At 39.9% G+C, this 23,002-nt stretch overlaps 2 protein-coding genes across 4 annotated transcripts; one reads left to right on the forward strand and one right to left on the reverse strand.

Annotated features, from left to right (window-relative positions):
- Positions 1–3,489: 3,489 nt before the first annotated feature.
- DNAJB9 (DnaJ heat shock protein family (Hsp40) member B9) lies at positions 3,490–12,870 on the reverse strand. The gene is made up of 3 exons (XM_054812558.1): positions 12,714–12,870; positions 8,668–8,895; positions 3,490–7,283 (listed from the first exon to the last, which is right to left on the reverse strand). Exons 2-3 carry the CDS (start codon positions 8,882–8,884, stop codon positions 6,853–6,855), a joined length of 648 nt encoding a protein of 215 aa, XP_054668533.1. The 5' UTR covers positions 8,885–8,895; positions 12,714–12,870; the 3' UTR covers positions 3,490–6,852.
- Positions 12,871–12,949: 79 nt separating this feature from the next.
- Positions 12,950–22,036, forward strand: THAP5 (THAP domain containing 5). 3 transcript variants are annotated; one of them, XM_054812520.1, is made up of 3 exons: positions 12,950–13,058; positions 17,383–17,572; positions 20,517–22,036. In XM_054812520.1, exons 1-3 carry the CDS (start codon positions 13,051–13,053, stop codon positions 21,486–21,488), a joined length of 1,170 nt encoding a protein of 389 aa, XP_054668495.1. In that variant the 5' UTR covers positions 12,950–13,050; the 3' UTR covers positions 21,489–22,036. The 3 variants fall into 3 exon arrangements, with proteins under 3 accessions (XP_054668495.1, XP_054668483.1, XP_054668504.1); XM_054812508.1 differs by having other exon boundaries at positions 12,958–13,133; XM_054812529.1 differs by lacking the exon at positions 12,950–13,058 and adding an exon at positions 13,303–14,001.
- The last annotated feature ends 966 nt before the right edge of the window (positions 22,037–23,002 follow it).

Here is a 23,002-nt window from a genome sequence, read left to right on the forward strand (position 1 = left end):
ACTCATGGATGGTGGCCAATGCCCTGTGGGGGTGGTTACAGCAGTGGAAGCGAAACAACTGGCAACACAGAGGCAAACCCATCTGGGCTGCCCCATTGTGGCAAGATATTGCTGCCCAGCTAGAGAAGCTAGTTGTAAAGGTACGTCATGTAGATGCCCACGTACCCAAGAGTCGGGCCACAGAGGAACATCAGAACAACCAGCAGGTGGATCAGGCTGCCAAGATTGAAGTGGCTCAGGTGGATTTGGACTGGCAGCGTAAGGGTGAATTGTTCATAGCTCGGTGGGCCCATGACACCTCAGGCCATCAAGGAAGAGATGCGACATATAGATGGGCCCGTGGTCGAGGGGTGGACTTGGCCATGGACGCCATCTCACAGGTCATCCATCAATGTGAAACGTGCGCCGCGATCAAGCAAGCCAAGCGGGTAAAGCCTCTGTGGTATGGAGGCTGATGGTTGAAATATAAATATGGGGAAGCATGGCAAATCGACTACATCACGCTCCCACAAACCCGCCAAGGCAAGCGTTATGTTCTTACAATGGTGGAAGCAACCACTGAATGGCTGGAAACATATCCTGTGCCCCATGCCACTGCCCGGAACACCATCCTGGGTCTTGAAAAGCAAGTCCTGTGGCGACATGGCACCCCAGAGAGAATTGAGTCAGACAATGGGACTCATTTTCGGAACAACCTCATAGACACCTGGGCCAAAGAGCATGGTATTGAGTGGGTGTATCACATCCCCTACCATGCACCAGCCTCTGGGAAAATTGAAAGGTACAATGGACTGCTAAAAACTACCCTGAGAGCAATGGGTGGTGGGACCCTCAAACACTGGGACACCCATTTAGCAAAGGCCACCTGGTTAGTTAACACTAGGGGATCTGCCAATCGAGCTGGCCCTGCCCAATCAAAACTTCCACGCCCAGTAGAAGGGGATAAAGTTCCTGTAGTGCGCATGAAAAATATGTTGGGTAAAACAGTTTGGGTTATCTCCGCTTCAGGCAAAGGCAAGCCCATCTGTGGGATTGCTTTTGCTCAGGGACCAGGGTGCACTTGGTGGGTGATGAGAAAAGATGGGGAAGTCCGGTGTGTATCCCAAGGGGATTTGATTTTAGGTGAAAATAGCCAATAAATCAAATTGTATGATATTAATAGCTATATACTGTATCAATGGTATGACCATAAGAATCACCCAAAACTAATGAAGGATGGACTTTGAAACTGAACAAAGTGCCATGATGATGGAACTAGAACTGACTTTACCTGGTGCCCAGGAACTTCATCAAAAAAAAATCACATCTTTGACATCCAGACTGTGATCACGGAACATACCAGATACACCGGCCGTGAAAACTCTGGATGTAGCACACAACAATCCAGTAGCACGCACCATTGCTCCTTCTCTGAGAGACTGTAATGGCAGATGGAACCCAAAAGCCATGGACTAAATGAACTTGACAGGCATTTTAGAGCGATAGCCCGTAGAATTAAGGGAAGGAGATCTGTGAAATAATCTGGGCATGACGTAGATGGTATGGAATAAGGGGTGGATAATGTCCTGGTTCTGGCAAGGACAGAGCTAATTTCACAAAGAGCCAGGACAGGTGAGCCAAGCTGGCCGGGGCTATTCCATACCATGTGACATCATGCTCACCATAAAAGGGTGCTAGTCAGGCAGGGGCAGGTTTGGCATGGCTCCGGACAGGTTGAGTGTCCCTCAACACGGTCGGTTGTGGATTGGTAAATTGTTCTCTGTTATCACCCATTGTGAATATCTGTTATCAGTACTGTTGTTGATTGTTTCCCTCTCCCTTGCTGTTCCAGTAACCTGCCCTTATCCCAACCCTCGAGGCTTTGCCGTTGTTTTTCTGTTCAGCTGCTAGCTGGGGCTAAACCAGTCAACAGCCCACGATCCTCTGCTGGAGGAGACAGCTCTGAGGTCAGGCCAGACACCGGCACCACTGATCAAGATTACTGTCACACCCCTTCTGTGCTGGAATGGCTGGAGAACGGGTGTCAGGCTGATCAAAGCTGGCTCAGGCACCTCCCTCTTTCTCTGCAGGGATACCTTTGAGAAGTGCATCGGGTTTTGCCAGCCTAGAGAAACACACAACTGACTCCCAACAGACCTGCCACACAAGTCAAAATAAATAAATATCCCCAGTGAATATGTATATGTTGATACTACATTTACATTCATTCCTTGGTGAACTGTCCCAGAAGAACTGCTTGGAAAAGATGGTCCACCATCTCCAGTGTCTCAAAGTTTTAGTAGAATACTGCAGCCATGCCTAGTGACCTGAGCTTCCCCCACAGCACCTTTTGGTGCAACTACAAGGAATGACACAAGCAGTAATGTTCAGTTCAGTAGTTCTTAAAATAAATGCTGTTGAAGCAAACACCACTGCTTAATAAGTAACATGCCCCATAAAAAAATGTTGTGCCTAAGCTTGGAGTACGTCACTTCAAAGCAGGATTTTTTTTTTGTTTTTCTAAACAAACTGGAATCAAGGATGAGTTACAGCCTTAACCTAGAATCAATTCAGACTCATGCCAGGAGTGACTGACAGCCAATTGATAGCACAGCTGCTAAGTGGCCTCTACAAAGCTGGTCTCTGTCCAGTCCCTAAAGAAACAGCTGCCCCAGGGCAGACCAGTCAGGCTCAACCAAGTCAGCCACCAGAGCCAAATGACCCTCTGGACAGCATTTTATTCTAAAATGAGCCCCGCACATGGCACAGTCAAGGTACTCTACACAAGGCTTTTGTTTCAAGTCCAACAGACACTCCTGATGGGAGTTTTCAATTCACAAATAATTAAAAAACCCACACCCCTCAGCATAAAAATGTAACACAGATCTTCCATTGTCTCTAACACATTTAGTCCTCAAAATTTGGTTTTGCATTGTTAAGATGGCAGAGTAGGTTCCAGGGAAAATGGTTTTAATGAGAAATGGACTGACGAGACATACTGAATCCCAAAACTTTTATATCCTCCACCTTCTAAGGATTAAGCCCGGAAAACAAGAACTTTCAAGCATAGTCTTGCAGTCAGCTTCCAGAACCTGCACTTTCCAGTGGTGATCCAGGCCCGTTCATATTGGTCGTACTGGTCTCCCGCACCTCAGCAGGGTGGCCAGAGCACAGGCAGCAGACAGAGACCCAGTAGTTGTCAAGGCAGAGGCTTCCTGCCTCTCGGGAAAAGGCCCTTTTGTACAGTCTTTGTTGTCTGCTTGGTTTGTAGGCACAGCGCCTAAACTCCAAACCATTCTCCACATCTCTAAGAAAAACAGAGCAGGTAAAATTAAGTCAATTTCTTTCAACCCCACTCCCTTCTCCCTACCAACCCTGTCATCCCCTTCAGGGAACACGTAATGGTCCGAACATTCCATAAACACAAGTGCCACACAACCCACTTGAATCCAGCTTCCATCTACATCTTGAAGAACATAAAGAAAAAAAAAAAAAGACTTCACACACAAACAATTTTCACATGTTTAATGTAATGGCACACTAATTCAGTTTACAGTACTTTCATCTCCACTAGATACTGTGTTTCAAAAGTATAATGGGGAAAAAAAAAAGCATGAAAAAATACACTGGTTTTTGGTAAAGTTTTAGAAATTCAACCATTTGGAGTCACATATGCATAAATGCCTTTGAAAAAATTGTTAAGAATTGTATTTTTCACCCTCACACAACAAAAAAAAAAAAAGGTTTTGCTGGGTCTTTTCACAAGATATGGAGATCAAAGATGGCACTTAAGATACTTCTGAAGTCAGGGGTGTTGTAAGGTTATATCAGGACTTCCGCTGGAGCGCTTGCCATGAAGCAAACACTATAAATAGGAAAAGAATGTGCAAGAGCTCTAAATAAGTAAGAAGCACAACATGTTTTGCAAGCTTGTGTTCCGACAGCCATGGAACTGAAGACGGCTGGCTGAAGAAAGCCTGCCTTGACTTCTTCAGCTAAAGTCTATTCGAAGTACAGCCATCAGAGAAACTCTCATGGACAGCAAACACACTAGACTCTTTGATACTAATGATGAGCTCTCCTTTGGATTTTACCTTGGATCTACAACCAAAACAAGCAGAAAGGTCACTTTGAGAAGCCACAGGAATAATAGGCAGTATTTGTTAGTTTTCCTAAGACAAGTAATTAAGAGAACTAATATAGAAGCAGATAAAAATAGACCAGGCAGAAGTCTTTTCAAGGTACTGTCAGCTAGAAAACTAGCAACCCTATCATTTTATTATCAGTTTCATAGTTTGACTTTATTCATACAAAGTGTACTTGTTTTCCTTAACTCTTTAAAGTTTGGAGCATCCTTAAAGAGGGGAAGATAACCTAGAAGCAGCCAAGGATCCTTGATTTTCACTTAAAAAGGTTAGCCTGAAAGATGATGAACTCGTACAGTCACTTGAGAGAGACATATTTTGGGGGTGGCTGCGTTTCCTACAGTTAACAGTGCTCATTTTAGCTTTTATTTCTCTAAGTCAGGAGGTAATCCTATCTTTGGAGAAGTCAGTGGTTTGGTTCTAGTAGGAACTTTAAATATTCCTTCTCCCACACTACGGAACTGCTCATTCTGCTGTTTCCTTTTTTTGTTTTTAATTTTAAATTAAGAAAATATTCACTAGACTAAGAAAGGCATCAACATGTTACCTTTGCATCCTGCTTCTAGAGTTGCCTCCCACCTCTAAGTTCCAGCAGTCACCATCCCTAAAGGACATTCACTAATAAATACTCTCTTATATTTAATACTAAAGGCCACATCCTGCCAAAGTCTTATCAGTGTGAACAATTCTCAAATGCAAACAGAAATGCCCTCTACAAAACTTGGTATTTGTAAAAGACAGTAATTCAGAACTTTAAGTCAATAATTTGTTCACTTGGGTGCCCACATGATACAAATCAGGCAGATAATTTGATTCATGCACAGGACTGATGGACTATGTTAAAGAAAAAAAATGCAGAAATCCGCAAGAATTTCAACTTTTGGTTGAATCATATATTAATTATACAGAAGAAACTAAAACTCTCTACTTACACAGAAAAAGGGTGGAAATAACACAAACACACTCACTCCAGCACTTTTCCTACTATAAGAATATTGCACATTCTAATAATGTTGCACAAATTACTGGCTTTTTATAAAGACCATATATGAGGTATTAGTCTATTAATAAATAAAGAAGAACATGGAAGAGGAAAAGCACTTAATATAATGCAACAATCCATTCCAAGTATTTAGTGAATGAAAACTGAACAAGCAATAATACGTACCCTTGAGGGGAAGGTTAAAGTTACTTAGCAAATAGGCAGCTTTCAATATCCATCCAAGAAGCAAAGGGTTAAATCTCTTTTGATAAAGATTTTAAGAGCTCAAAGCCTATTTAGAACACTGCTGTTTAAAATGCTCATTTTGCTCACATAATCAATCTGAAAGGTAAATTCTTATCTCACAATTCTAAAGGGACAACAATATGTGGGTGACAGCAATCTTATTAAGGCGAACCAGTTTAATATATTAAAACTGTATTATTAGTTAAGAAAGAAAACAACTTTTGTATTGACATCAGTTAAAATATTCAGGGAGTTTGTTCTGGATTTATTTTTGAGTTGTTTGCTTGGGGGTTTTTTTTGTTGTTTTTTTTTTTTTCTTAGTTTCAAAGAGTTTAGATGGGTCATGGATTTCCATGGTGCTGAAACTGATACCATTAGCACTGTCCTTGTTATCAGATTCCAGCACCACAAGGAATTAGATGAATACAACAATCGTAATTTTCAGTTTTACTCCGTGTTTATGCTAAGAATTTACCATTCAAATCACAACACTGAAAAATTCCTGCTGACACGTAATAAATCTGTCAATCTAAACACAATCTATTGACCTTCCAGAAACACTAGGAATCTGTAGGCAAGCTTATCTTGTTTAAGTTCACAAGAGCACAGAGGAGTATCTGAAGTTCAATAAACTGAGCTGCAGAAACTACATTGCACACGTCATAATACAATAAGCAAAAAACAAGAGTGTTTTCGGTATGGTCTTCCAAACCTTGTTAAAGAGATATTTGTATTTTGGAAGAAAAAAAGATCTTGTGTGCACACAAACTTACGTATATTAATAGCCCTTTAATAAGTCAAAGGTTATTCAATTCCTAAAAATCTTTTCAGATCAATGAAAGGCTATTCTGAAATAAAAGTAATTCCTACATCACTCTCCTAGATGAAGCACGATCTTAACATATTCCCTCTTGTTATTTTCCAACTTCAAAAAGTTGGGGTTTTTTATTAATACATTTGCAATGCTGGACAGAGTAACAAAGACTAAGGTAAGTCATACTTCTGCTGCTATTTTGGTTAAATTACCTAATTTGCACAATAAGTCCATATCAGGTAAAAACTGCGAGTGAAAACTTGGAAAAATGTGATTTTAAAAAAAAAAAGCAGCACTTCAAAATTAAACTATCTCCTCTGCTGCAATCCATGCACCAGTAACTCAAACAGTCCTGAATTGGCATATATGAAAAAATTATATTACATTACTGAAATTAAAAATATATATCTTGTGTTGAAGCTCAGTGTTTACTAAACTGAAAGACATGCAATTTTTTCTGTCACATGAGATTATTTCTCTCCCATTCTAAGTAGTTACCAAGACATTTACTTCCCAAATATATGTTGTTTCTATTCTGCAGATTAGTTTCATCTACAATTTCTTCATAGCAGTTAAGTGTTTTTCAGAATAAACAGTTCAAATAATTTTTTCGATGTTAGCAGAAACCCAAGAAAGATTATGAAGATGTTGAAAGAAGAAGAAAAAACATGAAAAGAAAGGAATCATTATTGTCCAGAACAGTCTGTATATGTGGTAACCATGTTTCCTCGTCTCTGGGTGACAGTCCTACAGTGCTTGCTGGATCCATGAAACCTGGTATCAGTTCGCACTGCATGTCGGTGTGCATTTTCAAAGTCACTAAACGAAAACATTTTTTCCATATTTTCAAACACATCATCAAACAGTCCACCTCCAAAGGAGAACTCTTGGAAAGAACGTCTTTGCCGATTGTGAGCTTCCCGATGACTTCGGAAGTGATTTTCAAAGTGCTTTTTTGATCGTGAGTTTTGACTAAAGAGGTCAAAGTCTTTGAACAGATCGTCAAAGTTGAAATTAAATGACTGATGGAACGGGCTTCCATTATTTCCTTGTCCTCCATGACGGCCAAACTGATCATATTCTCTTCGTTTATTCTCATCCGATAATGTTTCATATGCTATTTCCATTTCAACAAAAAAAGTTTAAAAAGTTTATTTACATTCCCATTTAAAAAAAGAAGTTAAAAAACCACCATACACAAACACAAAGAACAGCAGCTTTCTCCCACTCCCTCAACAGGACAAATTTCAAGCAATACTTCCATTCAACATGCAAGCCCAATAAAATTCAACATTTGTTTAACTTTCTCCAAACCAAAATAAGCTTTTTCAAAATAAATATTTGTAATAGTAAATATAGGTATACTATGAGGACAGATTATATCCTCAAAATTTTAAATTCACATAATACAACGTAGCTATATGGCAATAAAGATTAGTGATAATATTTGAAAGAAAAGAACAACACATGGCGATCAGAAAGACCAAAGGAGAGAGGATGAGTTTGGAGCTCCACCTAACAAAATGAACTGCCTGCCGAATTCTTATCACAGAAACACAGTGCAGACTTTGCAAAACTACTTGTCAGCCAACAAGTGCTAGCTACACCACAGTTACAACTAAGCAACTAGTTAAACATCAAAGAGATAAAGGGAATGAATTTCCCCTATGTCCAAATTCTCAGTTTTTCAGAAGTTCAACAATAAACCTAGATTTTTTTTTCCCCCACAGAAGTGGGAACACCTTATTTTTCCACAAATCTTTTTCTGTTCTTGATTCTTCGCTTCCACCATTATATTTTATCACAAAACACTTATGAACGGTGTATTCCTAGGATCACAGGATAATTCAGGTTGGAAGTGACCTCAGAAGTAGGGTCAGTTGTGAGATCAGACTAGGTTACTCGGGGCTTTATCCACTCATTCCTGAAAAATCTCCAAGGTTGGAAACTGCACAACCTCTCCAGACAACTTGTTCCAACATTGCCTATCCTCAAGGTGAAAAAGCTTTTCCTTATAACCACTCTGAACCTCTTGCACCTGTTGTCTCTTGTACTCCCACCGTGAACCACTGAAGGAAGCACCTTGCTGCATTTTTTTTTTTTTTTAATAATCTCTACATAGTCACTGGAGGGTTGCTGTTAGGTGCCCCTGAAGCTCGAGTAATCCTGAGCTGGATCTTACTAAACAGATCAACAGATAAGAATTAATCTGCTAGGGCTAAAGTTGTCCTACTGCCAAGTACTTTTTGTGACAACAGGCATAAGACAAAAAGCCTAACAAGCAGGAATGCATAAACTGTGTAAAAAGCCTGCTTATTTGCAAGGACACGGAAACAAGTTAGATATTGATACTGGACATTTGACAGCACAGAAGTAGAATTAAAGAAAAAAAATCTTTTTCCCTCTTATTCAGTAAAAACAGAGTATACTTAAGTTACCACATCTGCTCACAGATATAAGCCACGTATCAAATTATTAAGACTAAGGTTAGCATATATTACCTTCAGCAATTTCTCTAAATTTCGCTTCTGCACCAGGACTCTTATTTTTGTCTGGGTGGTATTTCATAGCCAGCTTATGAAATGCCTTCTTGATCTGCCGGTCAGATGCATTTTTTGGAACTCCTAAGATATCGTAATAGCTCTCTGTAGCCAGTATTAATTCAGTAATCATTAAAATGCAGAGAGCAAATGTGAAGACAGATTGCGTAGTGGCCATTTCTCTGGTTCCTAGAAAGAAAAAGAAATATACTCGAAGAACAAGTTATTTCACATTCCACAACTTCAAGGTACAACTACAAGCTGGAAGATGAAGACCTGTATGTTTCAGGAGTCAGTCAGTGACAGACATGTAAACACTTTGTTCCACATGTATCAAACTCCATTCCCCTAGTTTCATAGTCACAGATCATGTAAATAAAAATTCCGCAAATTCACATTTCACATGTATCACAAGCACGCTTCAGTGTTCACCTTCATTTTACACCTATCCTTAATTGTAAACTCTCCACAGAGGTGTTGAAGTAAATATACAACAAGTTTCGCTGTATCAAACAGTTCACATTGGCACACCTGAACTAGCTTTAAACTAATCTTTGAGTTCTAGGACCGCAAACACAGTAGCACTAAATTCAGCGCAGATTTGCAAAAACCCACTCAATACTGGAAGACCAATTCACTGAATAGCTTGTGCAACAATAAGAGCGTGAAAACATAACTGACCTAGAGATCAGATATGAGGTGCAGGAAGACAAGACTGTTAGACATTCATACTCAGCTTCAGGTCATTTAACTGACTTAAGGTGAACATGATAAAGAGCAAAACACTCATTTAGAGCGTAGAGTTCAGTCAAGTAGGGCACATTTTCCTTTACAATGGGCTGGGCTTAGCTTACTTTCATATTAGACTGTACTATAAATAAAAATACCTACTAAATCTTTGATATCAAAGAATTCATCTAATAGATACCACTGCATATAAAGATTTGCATATGAAGCTCTCAATGTCTGAACTGAACTCAGAAAACAAGTCTTCTACGTAAGACAAACCACTTCAAGGATAATTAAAAGTTGTAACTTTTTTCAGCAACGTTTCTCAAAGTTACATTTTGAAACAAACTGATGCTAGAGCTCAAGGGAAAAGCTGTAGCATAAATAAGAAAAATCAGTTCCATGTAACCACATGATCTTTCATTATTTTTATGAAGGACAGGGTGAGCTCTTCCTACCAGAAAAGATCAAATGATTTGCCAAGGCCCATGCATATTATATTTAAAACACAGAGTATAGAAACATGAATGTTCAAAGACAGAATGCTGGCTGTCACCCAGCCAGCAGGATGTACAACAAGGCTCTGAACATGTCAGAAGTAACATGTTCTCCTCACCATATTACAGTGGTCTTACTACAACTCAAAGAGATCAATGGTATTCATTCAACTTTCAGGAAAGCAACTAACCTTACAGTCTGAGTACCACTAATGTTAGAATATTTTTAAATGGTATGCAGCCAAAACATTTGTCATGCAGAGTTCAAAACCTTTGAATATCAGGTACATAAGACAATTAAGCTTTTAATAGGAAGTCCATACCCTCTAAAGAAAATTAACACCCAAGCACCAAAAATGGAAAAAATTAGCATTTCTAATAGGTAAATCAAGGGGGTAAAATGAATCGTGTGAGCCAAGAGCAAAAAAGCTTGTAAGATTAGTGTACCCATGCCCTCTTAAGCATTTATCTGGCTAGCAGCCTGCATGATATCAAGTGTTAAGGAGCAGCAGTTGAAACAAACTATATTTTGATCAGTGTACTGAGATACCAAACAGACAGTTCTTTTCAGTATTCTTTGTGCATGACACCAGACATATATTTAGTACAAGCCTTTCCAAGTTTTTTCCACATAATTTCTCTCACCAGTTCACTAAACTGAAACTTTGCCACTTGGGCACAAAGAACTACGCACATGTACATCCTTCCATACTTTTAGGGCTTTTTTCCTGCTTGTGCTTTATAGGTACAGATTTATGTCTTCATGTCACACCAGAGATTCATTTTATTTTACTTCATTTCCCCACACCTGCATTGGGCTTATATAACCACCTGCTGCATTCTCTTAAAGCTAAACCTCCCCTCTCCTACTATTCAACATTGAAAAGAGCTAAAAAGAGTTTATGTCCTTCATTAAGGGCCAAATCCTCTTTTATAACTCCCAAGCTCATCAGAGCCTGATAACACCAAGTCACTCCTTTAAAGAAGTTTCCTGCTCTGCCTAACCTTCTCAACTTCTATTATTCTTGATAATGAATTACATCTAAGTTTTCCTTTTCCTATAGTTTTACATTAGGATTGCTGTAATGCAGTTCTATGCTGTACTGCCCCTAGTTTTATCCAGATTTCTAAAGCACATTTAAAAAACCCCACAAAACAGTACCTGAATTTCACTATTTTTTAAAATAATGTAGACAATTCATTGAGTTGTTCAAGGGACAGCATTAAAACTCAAATATAAGAGCAAAATTAAATGTAAATGAAAATCAAATGCAAATGAAACTCCAATATAAGCTGCATTTTAAACTTATAAGGTGATCACAAAGACATAGTAAGTCTTATATTTAGACACTATCATCAATTATTGAATTTACCTTTTAGAAAATACCTATTTTACATGCTGTCAGCATCTTAGCATTGCTGCTGTTAACTAAGACGTTAAATGCCTGACCTCTGCCCTGCAATTCCTAACTGTTTTTACAATGCCTTTCAAAATAAAGTCTCTTTTAAACACTTATTCTGCTTATGTCTCCTTTCCCTCAGTTTCTCAATCAAAAAGGATAAGTTTCACTTTCCAGGCACAGTAGTTACTTAAAACACATTCCAGAATTTGTTAAGCTCTGTATACTTCTTGACATTAAGTTCACACCACAAAACAGTCCCTCCTAACAATTATAAAGGATTACATTTTATCTGGGTACATCTAGCAATAAAGTTAGAGATTTTATTACTACAGATTAACTATTTAACTCTGTTGGATAAGTAGTTACAGATCTCAACCACTATTAAGCAGTATAAGTATAAACAGTATACTGTCTAATGTTTATCAAAAGTATTATAGATGTGATAACATTCAGCTCCCTATCAGTTTATCAACATTTATCAATAGCTGCACTATGAAGTGATGTTTAAGGATGATGCACCTGGAATAAAATCTGTCACGTATAGAAAATAAGGAGGTACTTCCACCTTGCAATGCAAATACCCTATGACATCCTTCTTTGAAATTAATTAGCAAGGATCTTACATATGTGCTTATATTCACGAAGTCTCGCATGATGCTGAAAATCCACAGCATCACTACTGCTCTGATTACATAAATTGCGATGTACTATCCAGTGGAATTCTAATGTCATGCAATTCTTTTTTGCAAACGATTCATTAATAGTACCAAAGTTTTCCACTGGTTCTCATATCACGACTAACCCAATGAGTAAGCAAGTCTCCTAGTCCACAGCCAGCTACAGGTAAGTCTTTCAAACTCCGGGGGCTTGTACTTTTCTTGACCTCTCTTATGCTGACGGGAAAGCAAATCTAGAAGACTACTGAATCTTGCTCTGGAGAACAGGGAAACGAGACAGAGCCTCCCCTGGCATCATCCTCCCTAGCCAGACCCCTAATGAACCTCGCTAGAGCATACCACGAAGCGAGGCCCAGCCAGACCTCGGCAGATGATACCAGCGACACTAAGTGACGCTGTCCCACCTCCAAGTCGGCCAGGCTTGGGAAAGACCACAGCAGATGGGCCTAGCGAGAAATGAGAGCCCAGAGGGGCCCAAAGGGCAAATAAATCCACCAGACCGAGTCCCAGTGTCTCCCCTTTCCCTCATCGTCCCCAGCCCCCTTCCCCCAGAGGCCTCCTACCCTCTCCAGCCCCTCCGCGTCCACTTTCCCTCCAGCTACCTCAACCCCCTTCCCCAAGCCCTTCCACGGCGGCCCAGGCCGTTCGCTGTCGCCCCTCTCCCAGCCGCGGGAAGGCCCGGTCCCCGCCGCGCCCCTTACCTCAGCCCTCGCCCGCCGCCGCCTCCAGCACAGAGGCCGCTGCCCCTCAGCGCCCCGCGCGCCGCTCCCGCCCAACCGCCGCCAGCGCTCGCGCAGACCGTCCCCCCGCGCCCCGACAGCGATTCCTACACGAAGCGCTGCGCCATTGGCCGCTCGGCCCCACGTGACGCGGCACGCGCGGATGGCCACTGCTACAGCTGACGCCGCTGGGCGGGGCTTCCTCCCCTGACGCGAGGGGCGGGGGGGAGGAGGCGGTGGCCGCTGTCCCCGTGACTCCCGCCCCCCGCTGCTGCCGTGCGGATGGTTCCGCCCCGCGGTCGGGCCGCCGCGCTCCGCCATGCCGCGGTACTGTGCTGCGTCCTGCTGCAAGAACCGAGGCGGGCAAAGCGCCAGGGACCAGCGCAAGCTGAGCTTCTACCCGTGAGTGGCCGGGGAGGGGGGTAGGGTCTGCCTGAGGGCTGGCCCCGGGGGTGGTGAACGCCAGAGGGGCCGGCCCCGAGTGAGGTGAGGCCCGTAGCGGCGCCTCAGGAGCCCGGAGCGGGGTGGGGGGGTGGTGTGTGTAAATGGCCGAGAAACTAACTTTAGGGGCTGGGAGCTGCCTTTAAACCCTGCCTGGTCCTCAGCGGCTGGAGGGAAATAGCGCTCTCATCTCTGGGGGGGGAAAGGTGTCGGGAAAAGGGTCGGCAGGCTGAGTATTTAGTCACCCCCCGCCAAGGCGGCCGGTACTTGCTTGAGGGGGAAGAGGTAGAGCAGCGTCGAAGGGCTCTTGAGTAGGTGCAGAGGAGGCATGAAGTGGAAACCAAAGAGATTCGATTAAAAAAATAAAATCTGTGCTTATAACCATGAGGCTGTTTAGCTGTCAGAGCTAAGTAGCACCGGTTACCCGGGAATTTTTCAAGCCTTTGAGGAAGGGGTGTTTCAGCAGGGCAAGCACTAGTGCAGGCATTGGTTTAAAGGTGAAGGAGCTGCGTATCCTCTATCGGACAGGTTGGAAGCTCAGCCAAGGGCCTGACAGAGCAGGAAAGTAAACATACATTGATTCTTTAAAATTAAATATAGCCACTGGAATTAGTGTCTTCCCTAATTATCTTTCCTACGCTGCAAACAGAGGTATTGCTGGTTTGATTGGAGGCAGATGAGCCAGCTGGAAGCTAACTAGCTTGGTTGCCAAAAAACAGTTTATGGTGGCTGCATAGTACTATCCGGCCACCTGATTGATTAGTCACCATCCCAGGCCCTCAGTGACCTCTGCACCATTGCGGTTACGTGGCTGTTCGTTCCCAGAATGGTGAGTTAAAAACAGCGTTTCTCAACCCCGAGAGGAGTACAGTGCAAGTAATTAAATATGAATATGTTTCTGTTGAATAAAAGTACGATAAGCATTTGTCAGCATGTCGTGGTTTAACCCCAGCTGGAGCTAAGCACCACACAGCTGCTTGCTCACTTCCCCCCCCAGCCCTCCCAGTGGGATGGGGAGAAAAATCGGAAGAAAAAGGTAAAATTTGTGAGTTGGGATAAGGACAGTTTACTGGGACAGCAAAGGAAGAAGAAAATAACAACAACAATACTAATAAAAAAATATACAAAGTGAGTGATACACAGTGCAGTTTGCTCACTGCCCAGAGCCCCCCTTCTCCCCAGCCAGCTCCCTCCTTATATATTGAGCATGACTTTACGATATCAACTATCCCTCTGGCTAGTTTGGGTCAGCTATCCTGGCTGTGTTCCCTCCCAGCTTCTTGTGAAAATTAACTCTATCCTAGCCAAAAAACAGGGCACAACAGAAGGAATTGTGTAGCATTTAAGAATAATTTGAAGAATAAATTTCAAAACTACCCTCAAAATCTGTTTTGGTAAAATTTATACCTCAAACTAAGTTATCAGTTTGTTTCAGCTGCTGAGTAGTCATTGTTTTTCCATGATCAGGAAGGCTATGTAGGAAGACCCACAGGAAGACTGCTTTGAAAGGGATTTTAGTTTAGATTGAAGGAAAGCTCTTTTTTCCGGCATGTCTCTTAATATGTGATTCATCATAAAACAATCATGAAAATGAGGGGAAATAAATCATTTATATTGCTTTAGAGAATGTGCCACATGGATGATCAAAACAAATTTGAGTGCTGATACATATTTGTATTCAAATGTATGGCATCAGTATAAAGATGATTGCAAAAACACAGCTGTTTTATCTACCCATTGAATTCTACTGCATTATGAGTATCATGGTCTTGTAGCAGGGGTGCTGAAATTTGATTTATAGGCATCTCTTGCACTACATTAGCAACTCCTACTGATGTGAAATGCAAGTTTTATTCCCTTGACTCTTACCACCCCGGAGATGTCCTCTGCTGTTCTGTGGTTTGGGTCTGTGCCCCTTCTGAACTGTTTAACTGTGACCTAATCTCAGCTGGTTTCACTGCCTGCATTTGTTTTATTTCTTCAGCTCTCTGACTTGCACAGCAGTGGCAGCTCCTGGGTAAATTCTGTCCACTTCCTCTTTCCATTTTCTTTTTTTTTGTGTCTGATTGACTGACACCAGAGAACAGATTCTATTGATAAGTAAGGGGGTATTGAAGCAGGAGCAGGTTTTGGCAAAATTGCCCTTAAGCTAAAATAATAAATTTTGCTATCAGACATTATCTCTCACTACAGATTTTGTTGTTTGTCATCTGAAGCTGGCTGACTGTGGGGAAGACAGTGAGTGCTGTGTTGCAAGGGTAACAGCAGCGGAAGCAAATGTTCTCTAGCCCTTCTTGGAGAGGGTGTGATTGGTGACATGGCCTTCAGTTGAAAGAAGCCATCCTCTTACTGAGAGCCTTTGGACCTGTGTAGTAACATCCCAGGCTAAGCTCTGTTACTCATGGGGCATGCTGTGTAGTGTCTGTAATGCTACTATTGGGTGCACGCAATCTAAGTAGGCAGGATTTGAAAAGGCTGAATCTCTAGCCTGTCCTTGAGAGGTTATTGTGTTACTGCTAGAATTATTTCTTGCGTTCCTGCAGACGCTCAGAGCCAGATGCATCAAAAGCTTGCTCTGTTTCCTTGGTAACTTCAAAACTTAAATGGCAACAAATTCAAAAGGTTGGGGAAGAGGTGAAGACATGCACATTTATCCTGTGAATCTCGGGTATCTTTCTCTCAGCATCAGCTAAGTTTGCACTTTTGGAACACTGTGGGCCTGTGTAAGAGAGTCATGACTGTGTGTGGCTCTTGGAGGAAACCTGCAGCTTCAGGGATTTGAGGGTGGGATGTAGGGTTCGCCAAGAAGTAGCCTGACCAACTGGTGCCTTTCATAGCATTTGGGTGACACTGGGCATTCCAGGCTCTCTCCCCAGCTTCTGTTGTGTGGGTATATCTCACTGCAGAACCATTTTTTTTGTGCATTGAAGTTCAATAAATGTATGGTAATAAGAACCAAAAGAACTGATTAATTAAAAGGAAAGAAGAGCTAAGGGAAGAAATGAAGCTAGGAATGCTCCCTTTCTATTTAGAGAGTAAACCAAAATGGTTCTTGTAAAGTGGCTGTAGGTACTTGTTCACACTTGGATGTTTCTGTCGTCCATCATACTGCCCACAGCTAATACTTTTGACATCCTACAGTTACAATCAGGTCAGGTTTAACAACCACATTTATCTGTCTCTTGCAGTTTCATATAAACAAAACTAGATTTTTTTAAGTTATTATTGCTCATGATTCTAAGGAATATTGCTTTCTTAACAGTAGTTATTTAACAGTGCTCAGAATTTGAGTTATGGTTTATATGCATCATATGTGGTTATATGCTAGAGTTGAAAGAAAGTTGATATGCACCAGAGAAATCTGTAAATGCATAACTAATACCCTGATGTCTGTCTGGAAAGAGATGAGAGCCAAGGGTAGATATCTTTGCCCACTTTCTTTTAATTTGGTTCTTTCCCATGTAATTTGTCTTACCGTTTGCCTATATGTTGAAAATCAGTTTATTTTTTTCTATGAATGTGTATACTCTTCATTTTCCTTTTCAAGAGGGTTAGATGGTTGAAAAGTTGCTTATAGTTTATGTAATGTTATGTAGGCTCTCTACGCTTAATTGCTGAAACGCAATGAAATGCTTTTTATTTGTATGTATTTACTTTCTGAACAAAATTTAAATCCTGCACTGGAAATATTCACACTTCCAAGTTATCAGATAATCTGAATTATGACATTTATTGAGATACCCTGTTAAACAAAACATAGTAACAAAAGTTTTTGTTACTAGTTTTGTCTAGTAAGACAAAAAAACTCCACAAATACTATTTCTAAAATGAGGACCAGACCTAACTTTTTTTGAATGAAGTCAGAGTATTTCATTGGACTTCAGCAGAACTGCTTTTAAAACATCTATTCAGACACACTTAGCCAGCAGAAATCAATATAAATTCTGCTGCTGAATCTGGAGCAAATATCCAGCTAGAAATAATTTGGATAATTATTGGATTAACAACTGATATCCTGATTAGTTTCATATTTAATTTTTTTTAAAAAAAAAATAAATTATTTTAATCATTTTGTAAGGAAAGACTGCCTTGGAGGGAACAATGAGATATTCTTTATTTAAAAAGAAGAAGGAAAGAAAGAGAGAAAGAGAAGGAAAGAAAATAACATTTTTTTCTTCGTGTTTTTGTCCTTTCAACTGCTTTAAAAAAGATTTCCACTTCATGATAAAGAGAGACTTGAGAAATGGTTGCGGAATATGAAACGAGATGCGTGGACTCCAAGTAAGCACCAGCTTTTATGCAGTGATCATTTTACGCCCGATTCCCTTGATGTGCGGTGGGGTATACGATACTTGAAACATACTGCTGTACCAACAATTTTCTCTTCCCCAGATGATGAGGTAATGTATTCCTATCTTTTTTTATTGTAGTAAACTATTGGTTACATACAAATACTGTGCTACGCAGGCACCTAATTTTGATCAAAGCTATGCTAATTCTCTTCTGGCCCTTAACTGTCTTCCTCTGGATCATCATATTGGAGGTGGGAGAAATGGGAAGACTGGAATTACTGTCAAGGCTAAATTGCTGAAACTGAAATGTGTAGATAATTAGTTTTACAAAATAATTTATTTTTAGTCATTAAGTTCTCTGTCTTCTTGGATAGCTGCAAGTGTTGCCCAGACTACTTTTTGACTCTGTAGAGTTAAAAGCAATCTTGATGAATCTCTCAGATAAAAAAATAGAAAATCTTGCAATTTATGGCAGTAGTAACTTAGCAATAAATATCTTTCCTTCTACACACCCCCTCACTTTGCTTCAACATATCCCTCACTTCCCTGTGCTGTCATTGTAACAGGGAGCTTTACCTTTGGAACTGGACTTTGCTGCACTGTGCTTCTGTGCAATTGCAGATAAACTGTGTGATTTCCCCCCAAAGAAAGGTCAGGTTTTCCCCACCTCTTTATTCTCTCTTGTTTTGTGTGTGACCATAGACCAGTCATAGTACAAAGGTGGACAGCAGAGTTACAAAGTTAAACTTTTTATGCAGTGGTGTTGCCAAGAATGTACTAATGGCTTCTCTAAATTATTTTTTCATTAGCAATATACATGGGAAATGCCAGATAAATTTATCCAGTTTGGGAAAATAATATTCTGTGCTTCCTTTCAATGTATCCATCATTTTCTTGCTATCAAAAGAAAAGAGATGCCAGTTCTTGGTATCTGTGGTACTGTGAACTTGCTTTCCTGGGGTCTCACTTCTCTCTCTGGCATTATTTTCTTTAATCTCACTTCTGACTGCACTTTTCTAAACATCCACACAAATCCTGTCAGTGATCACCTCAGCAAATTGACAATATCTATCAACTTGTCCACTGGTTCTATAGTTGCCCCAGAACTAAAATTTCTGTGTAGACTGAATATTTACCAAAACATGGGAAAGACTTGTCCTTATTCTGGGGGAGAATCTCTTCTTATTGTGTTCCCAAGTTAACGTAGAGGAACAAGAAGGTAAAGTCCCAAGCTGCCTTTCAACACTTGTCTATAAACCCTTGGTTTGGAAAACTGAGAGCAGCAAAAAGAGGGAAGAGTTGCAATACTTGTGTATTTTTCACCACCACCTTGCTTTATGTATTACGGAACAAGTGAAAGAGATCTTCCTAGAAATGCTTAATGATTTAATTATTTCATCGTCTAAATAAAGAACATTTGTATCTCACAAGCAGTGTTAGTTGCCTGCAATTCAATGTTGGTAACCATTCTACGTTAATTTGCAAGCATTCTTATTCTGAAGACTATCATAAGAGTGTGAGGGCAGGAACAGGTGGACAAGGAAGCTTTTCAATGAAAGTAAAGGTCTTCAAGCAGCTTTATCCAGAGAGGTGTTTTGGTGCCTTGCTTTCAACTTTAATGGCAGTTTTGATAGGCAAGGGTTAGGGGGACATTTCCCTAATTTATTTCACAGAATCACAGAATGCTGGGGGTTGGAAGGGACCTCTGGAAATCATCTAGTCCATTTCATGAGAGATTTGTTTAGTTAAAAGATTTAGTCTGAGAAGGCCTTTCTCAGCTGCTGGTAGAACAGAGAAAGGGAAATACTTCCTTCTCTCAAAAGCCCTAAGATTGATGTGAAGTATCACCTTTGAAAAGATAAAGGTAGCTGGATGAATTCTATTTTTGTATACATTTGTCAGTACTTTAACACTGAAGTTTCATATATAATCAACTTTACAAAGTATAATGTATTTAGGATACTTCAGACTACATACATACTTTCATGAACATACACTTTGAAATTATCTTTTCTATCATAATTTGTTTTTTTTTCAGCCTGGCCTCTTCTCTGTGCCCCCTGCCCTTTTTTTTTTTTTTGCCTATATTTAATTAGCAAAGTTAAAGTTGATTCTTGTTCTGTTTGTTTTGTTCTGGGGTTTTTTTGGGTTTGTTTTTTAGTCCACAAGCCTAACACGAGTACAAGTTCTGCAGCTTGGTCTCTTCATAATCAAACCTACTAGAAAAAAATAAGACAGTCTATTTTTGTTTCACTGACTGACATATCAGAAAGCTTGTTTGGATTCTGATCTTAAATCTAATCATGTGGTGATGTATTTTATGTGGAGGAGAAGAAAAGAAGGTGGCTAAAAAAGGATAAGCTTCAAATTGTTTTTCTTTCAGTAACAACTTCTTTTTAAAGTCCTGTTAAAATTTGTCCTTCTGCTAAAGTTTCTATCCATCCAAAAAAAAGTTCTCTGTTTTTATGACTTGTGAAGTTTAGTTGTCATAATTGAATTGCTTGTTTAAAAGTCCACCCGTGTGTTTGTGCATAAGTATGTTTCACTGTTCTGCAAGCCTGTGCTCATAATCCTTTTGTTGTTAAATTCTCTTTGGGGTGGACCACACCACTTAAAATTTGCCATAACTGGCTAAAACAACTTTGTTGCATCTTTAAAGTAAAAATCTTGTACTGTGTATATTTAGTACAATTTTTCAGGTGATAATGGGAGATGCTAGCCAGTCTTTGTCAGATTTGTGTAGCCACTTCTCTTCAAGTGTTTTTAAAATTATGATGACTCATGTAAAGTTCCTTAGAGTTTGAAAAATAATTTTAAAAAAGTATTATTACCTTTAGAACTTTAAAATAATATTTTAACATTTAGGATCTGAAGCAACGTTATGGAAGACACTTGAATTTTCAGGTCTCTGGTGTAATTTTTAAATGGCACTCATGTAAATTATTAGTTACACAGTATGATGCTATAGAATGACATTTGCCCAATTTTTTTTTCATGTTCAAGTGATTTCCTAGTTACAAGGTAGTTGGATTTGTGGGGTTTTTTTCTGCAGGAAAAAGACTCTTCTCAGAACACCCCGGAGGAGATAAAGAGGGAAGACCTGAAAGAAACAAATACAAATGTAGAGCCAGAGAAGGCACCTGTATCACTTGAACCTTGTACACCAAAGAAAAATCCTGTAATTGCAGAAAATGTAGATGAAAATGCAGAAGTAGTTTGTTCAGCTGCATTGAGTAAACCTTTACAAATTCAAAGCCTACAACTTCAAAATGGAGAATACTTTCAGGCAGACGGTGTCATTCTTGATAATTCCTCTAAGCAGCATATAGATCAACCTAATCCTGTTTTAATGGCAGCAGCAGCAGTCCACAGCGTGGAAGCTACCAGTGTTCATACTTCTGTAGAGGATCCAGTAGGATGTACAGCTACAGTCTTGCAATTTACAGACCCTGACTACTTGAATTCATCTCTGAAAGAGAAAAATGCTTTAGGTTCAATTACTGACTATGCAATTGAAAATCCAAACTCTCATATTGTAGGCTGTTCTGTTGAAGTACAGCCATCGAGTGAAAATGCGGTTTTACTGAGTACAGTCACACAAACTATTGAAGAGTTCAGTGGAAGTGAAGAATCTGTCATTGCAATCATTGTGCCAGCTGAGAGTCCAGCAGAGCCTGAAATAGTTAGTACTTCTTTCCTGCCTATTAAGGAAGAGTTTCTTGACACAGAGGAGACAGAAACAGATAAATCTCTGTACATGGATGCATATGATGGAAGTGAGGTATTACAAACTGAGCATTCATACTGCAAACAAGACATAGACAGAGATCACCTTTGGCAAAAAATTTCAAAGCTCCACTCTAAGATCACTCTACTTGAAATGCAGGAGATAAAAACTTTGGGGAGACTCAGGTCCTTGGAAGCTCTTATTGGACAACTCAAGCAAGAAAACATGCTTTCTGAAGAAAAGCTGAAGATTGTAGAAAACTGCTTTACAACACTTGAAGTGACTATGATACAGTAAAGGCTTTCAGTGATTGTTCTAAAATATCTCTTTAGCCTCTCTGACTGTCCGTTTGTACAAATTAACTTTTGTTTCAGTCATGGTACTTTAAAAATCTGATGCAAATTGTGTGAATAGCAGATATTCTTTAAAATGTTACATCAACGACTACCAAAGCTAGGTTGTAGGATATTGCCTATAAAACATGACTTGCAAGTAAGCTTTAAAAGAGAATAAAACCTGTTAAAGTTTTGTTAAAAAGTATGTGAATTGAATCAATAAAGATAAGTTAAATTTTTCTAGCTGCAGGCTCCTCTGAAACATGCAACTCCTGCATTTGGGGCAGCAGTAGAATGGACAGAATAAGGATGTAGGGTGGGCAATTACAGAAGTGCTGTTTAAAAAAAAAAAAAAAAAGTGTCCCAGTTCTCTCTCAAATGAGTAATGAGGTATGTAATACACATTGTCCAGTGAGACCACGATTACTCTTTAATCTTCTGTTCATCTAACATTTGTTCTGACAGTTTTTTGTACACTTTGATCTTATTAAAATTGTTTCTGCAATAAAAGGTGTTTCATTTAGTTCTTGAAACAAAAATTCTTTAAGAATATTGTTACAGTGAAGAGGTCCATCTCCTTCTTTTGGAAGATTCAAATCAAATGGAAAGAGCAAACAAATAGTGATATTTTTGCTGGTTGGTATAAGGGAAAGCTCCAACTGTTCAGTGAGTGCTATCTGCTCAGCATTGATCCTCGTACGGTCTATAGCTGGGTAATGCTTATGCCCTTAGTAATACACTGAAGAAAACAATGCTTTGCAGAGCAAATTGCTCGTGAAAGTAGCAGAATCTGGCTCATTATTTTTCTGTATCTTTTACTCTGCAAGAAATGGAATTGCAAGACTAGAAATCTGCTCCCCTATGTTGATTTTATTAACCATTTCTAGTGTACAGGATACCACTACAGTAGAAAGACACTGACAATTCATTTCGAGGGAAATTAATTTGCTTAAACACTTTCTGCTTATTCTGTCTGTGTGCTGCCCCTTGGATCTGGAGTTCACTGTACAACCTAGTACAGTGAACTAGTACTAGACCATCTAGTCCAACTCTACATTGCAGTTGGACTAGAAGGTCATTGTAGGTTCCTTCCAACTGAACTATTCTATTCTAGTCCATTCCATTCAACAATGATGAGATTACTTGAGGGACTTGGATGTATATTCCTTTATTCAAAAGTGTGTCGCTGCCACCACCGCCACTTCAGTCTGGGACTGGAGCAAATGGGTTCCTTTGCAGTCTGTTACCCGTATTGTCTTTCAGACACATTCTAAAATGTTCTGTGAATCTTTTGATAAGGATTTGAGGATCAAGCAACACTTAATTACAAAGCTGGCCTCCAACTAGATAACAAATTGCAAACTACTCAAATTTTAGAAAACTTTTGGAACTACAGAGTAGTAGCTGCCAGAAGTTGGTCTGCTAAAGCAGAGTGCTGTAAGAGGTTTGTCTGTATCCGCAACCTCTGTAGTAGGC

The sequence above is a fragment of the Grus americana genome, chromosome 1, assembly GCF_028858705.1.
Source record: "Grus americana isolate bGruAme1 chromosome 1, bGruAme1.mat, whole genome shotgun sequence".
Taxonomy (NCBI): Eukaryota; Metazoa; Chordata; class Aves; order Gruiformes; family Gruidae; genus Grus; species Grus americana.

Coding starts and splice junctions, on each gene's coding strand:
- DNAJB9 (XM_054812558.1), bottom strand. CDS start 8,884: ATGGCCACTACGCAATCTGTCTTCACATTTGCTCTCTGCATTTTAATG. Junction 7,284..8,667: donor ATTTAGAGAAATTGCTGAAG/GTAATATATGCT, acceptor AAATGGAAATAG/CATATGAAACATTATCGGAT.
- THAP5 (XM_054812508.1), top strand. CDS start 13,051: ATGCCGCGGTACTGTGCTGCGTCCTGCTGCAAGAACCGAGGCGGGCAA. Junction 13,134..17,382: donor CGCAAGCTGAGCTTCTACCC/GTGAGTGGCCGG, acceptor GCTTTAAAAAAG/ATTTCCACTTCATGATAAAG. Junction 17,573..20,516: donor TCTCTTCCCCAGATGATGAG/GTAATGTATTCC, acceptor TTTTTTCTGCAG/GAAAAAGACTCTTCTCAGAA.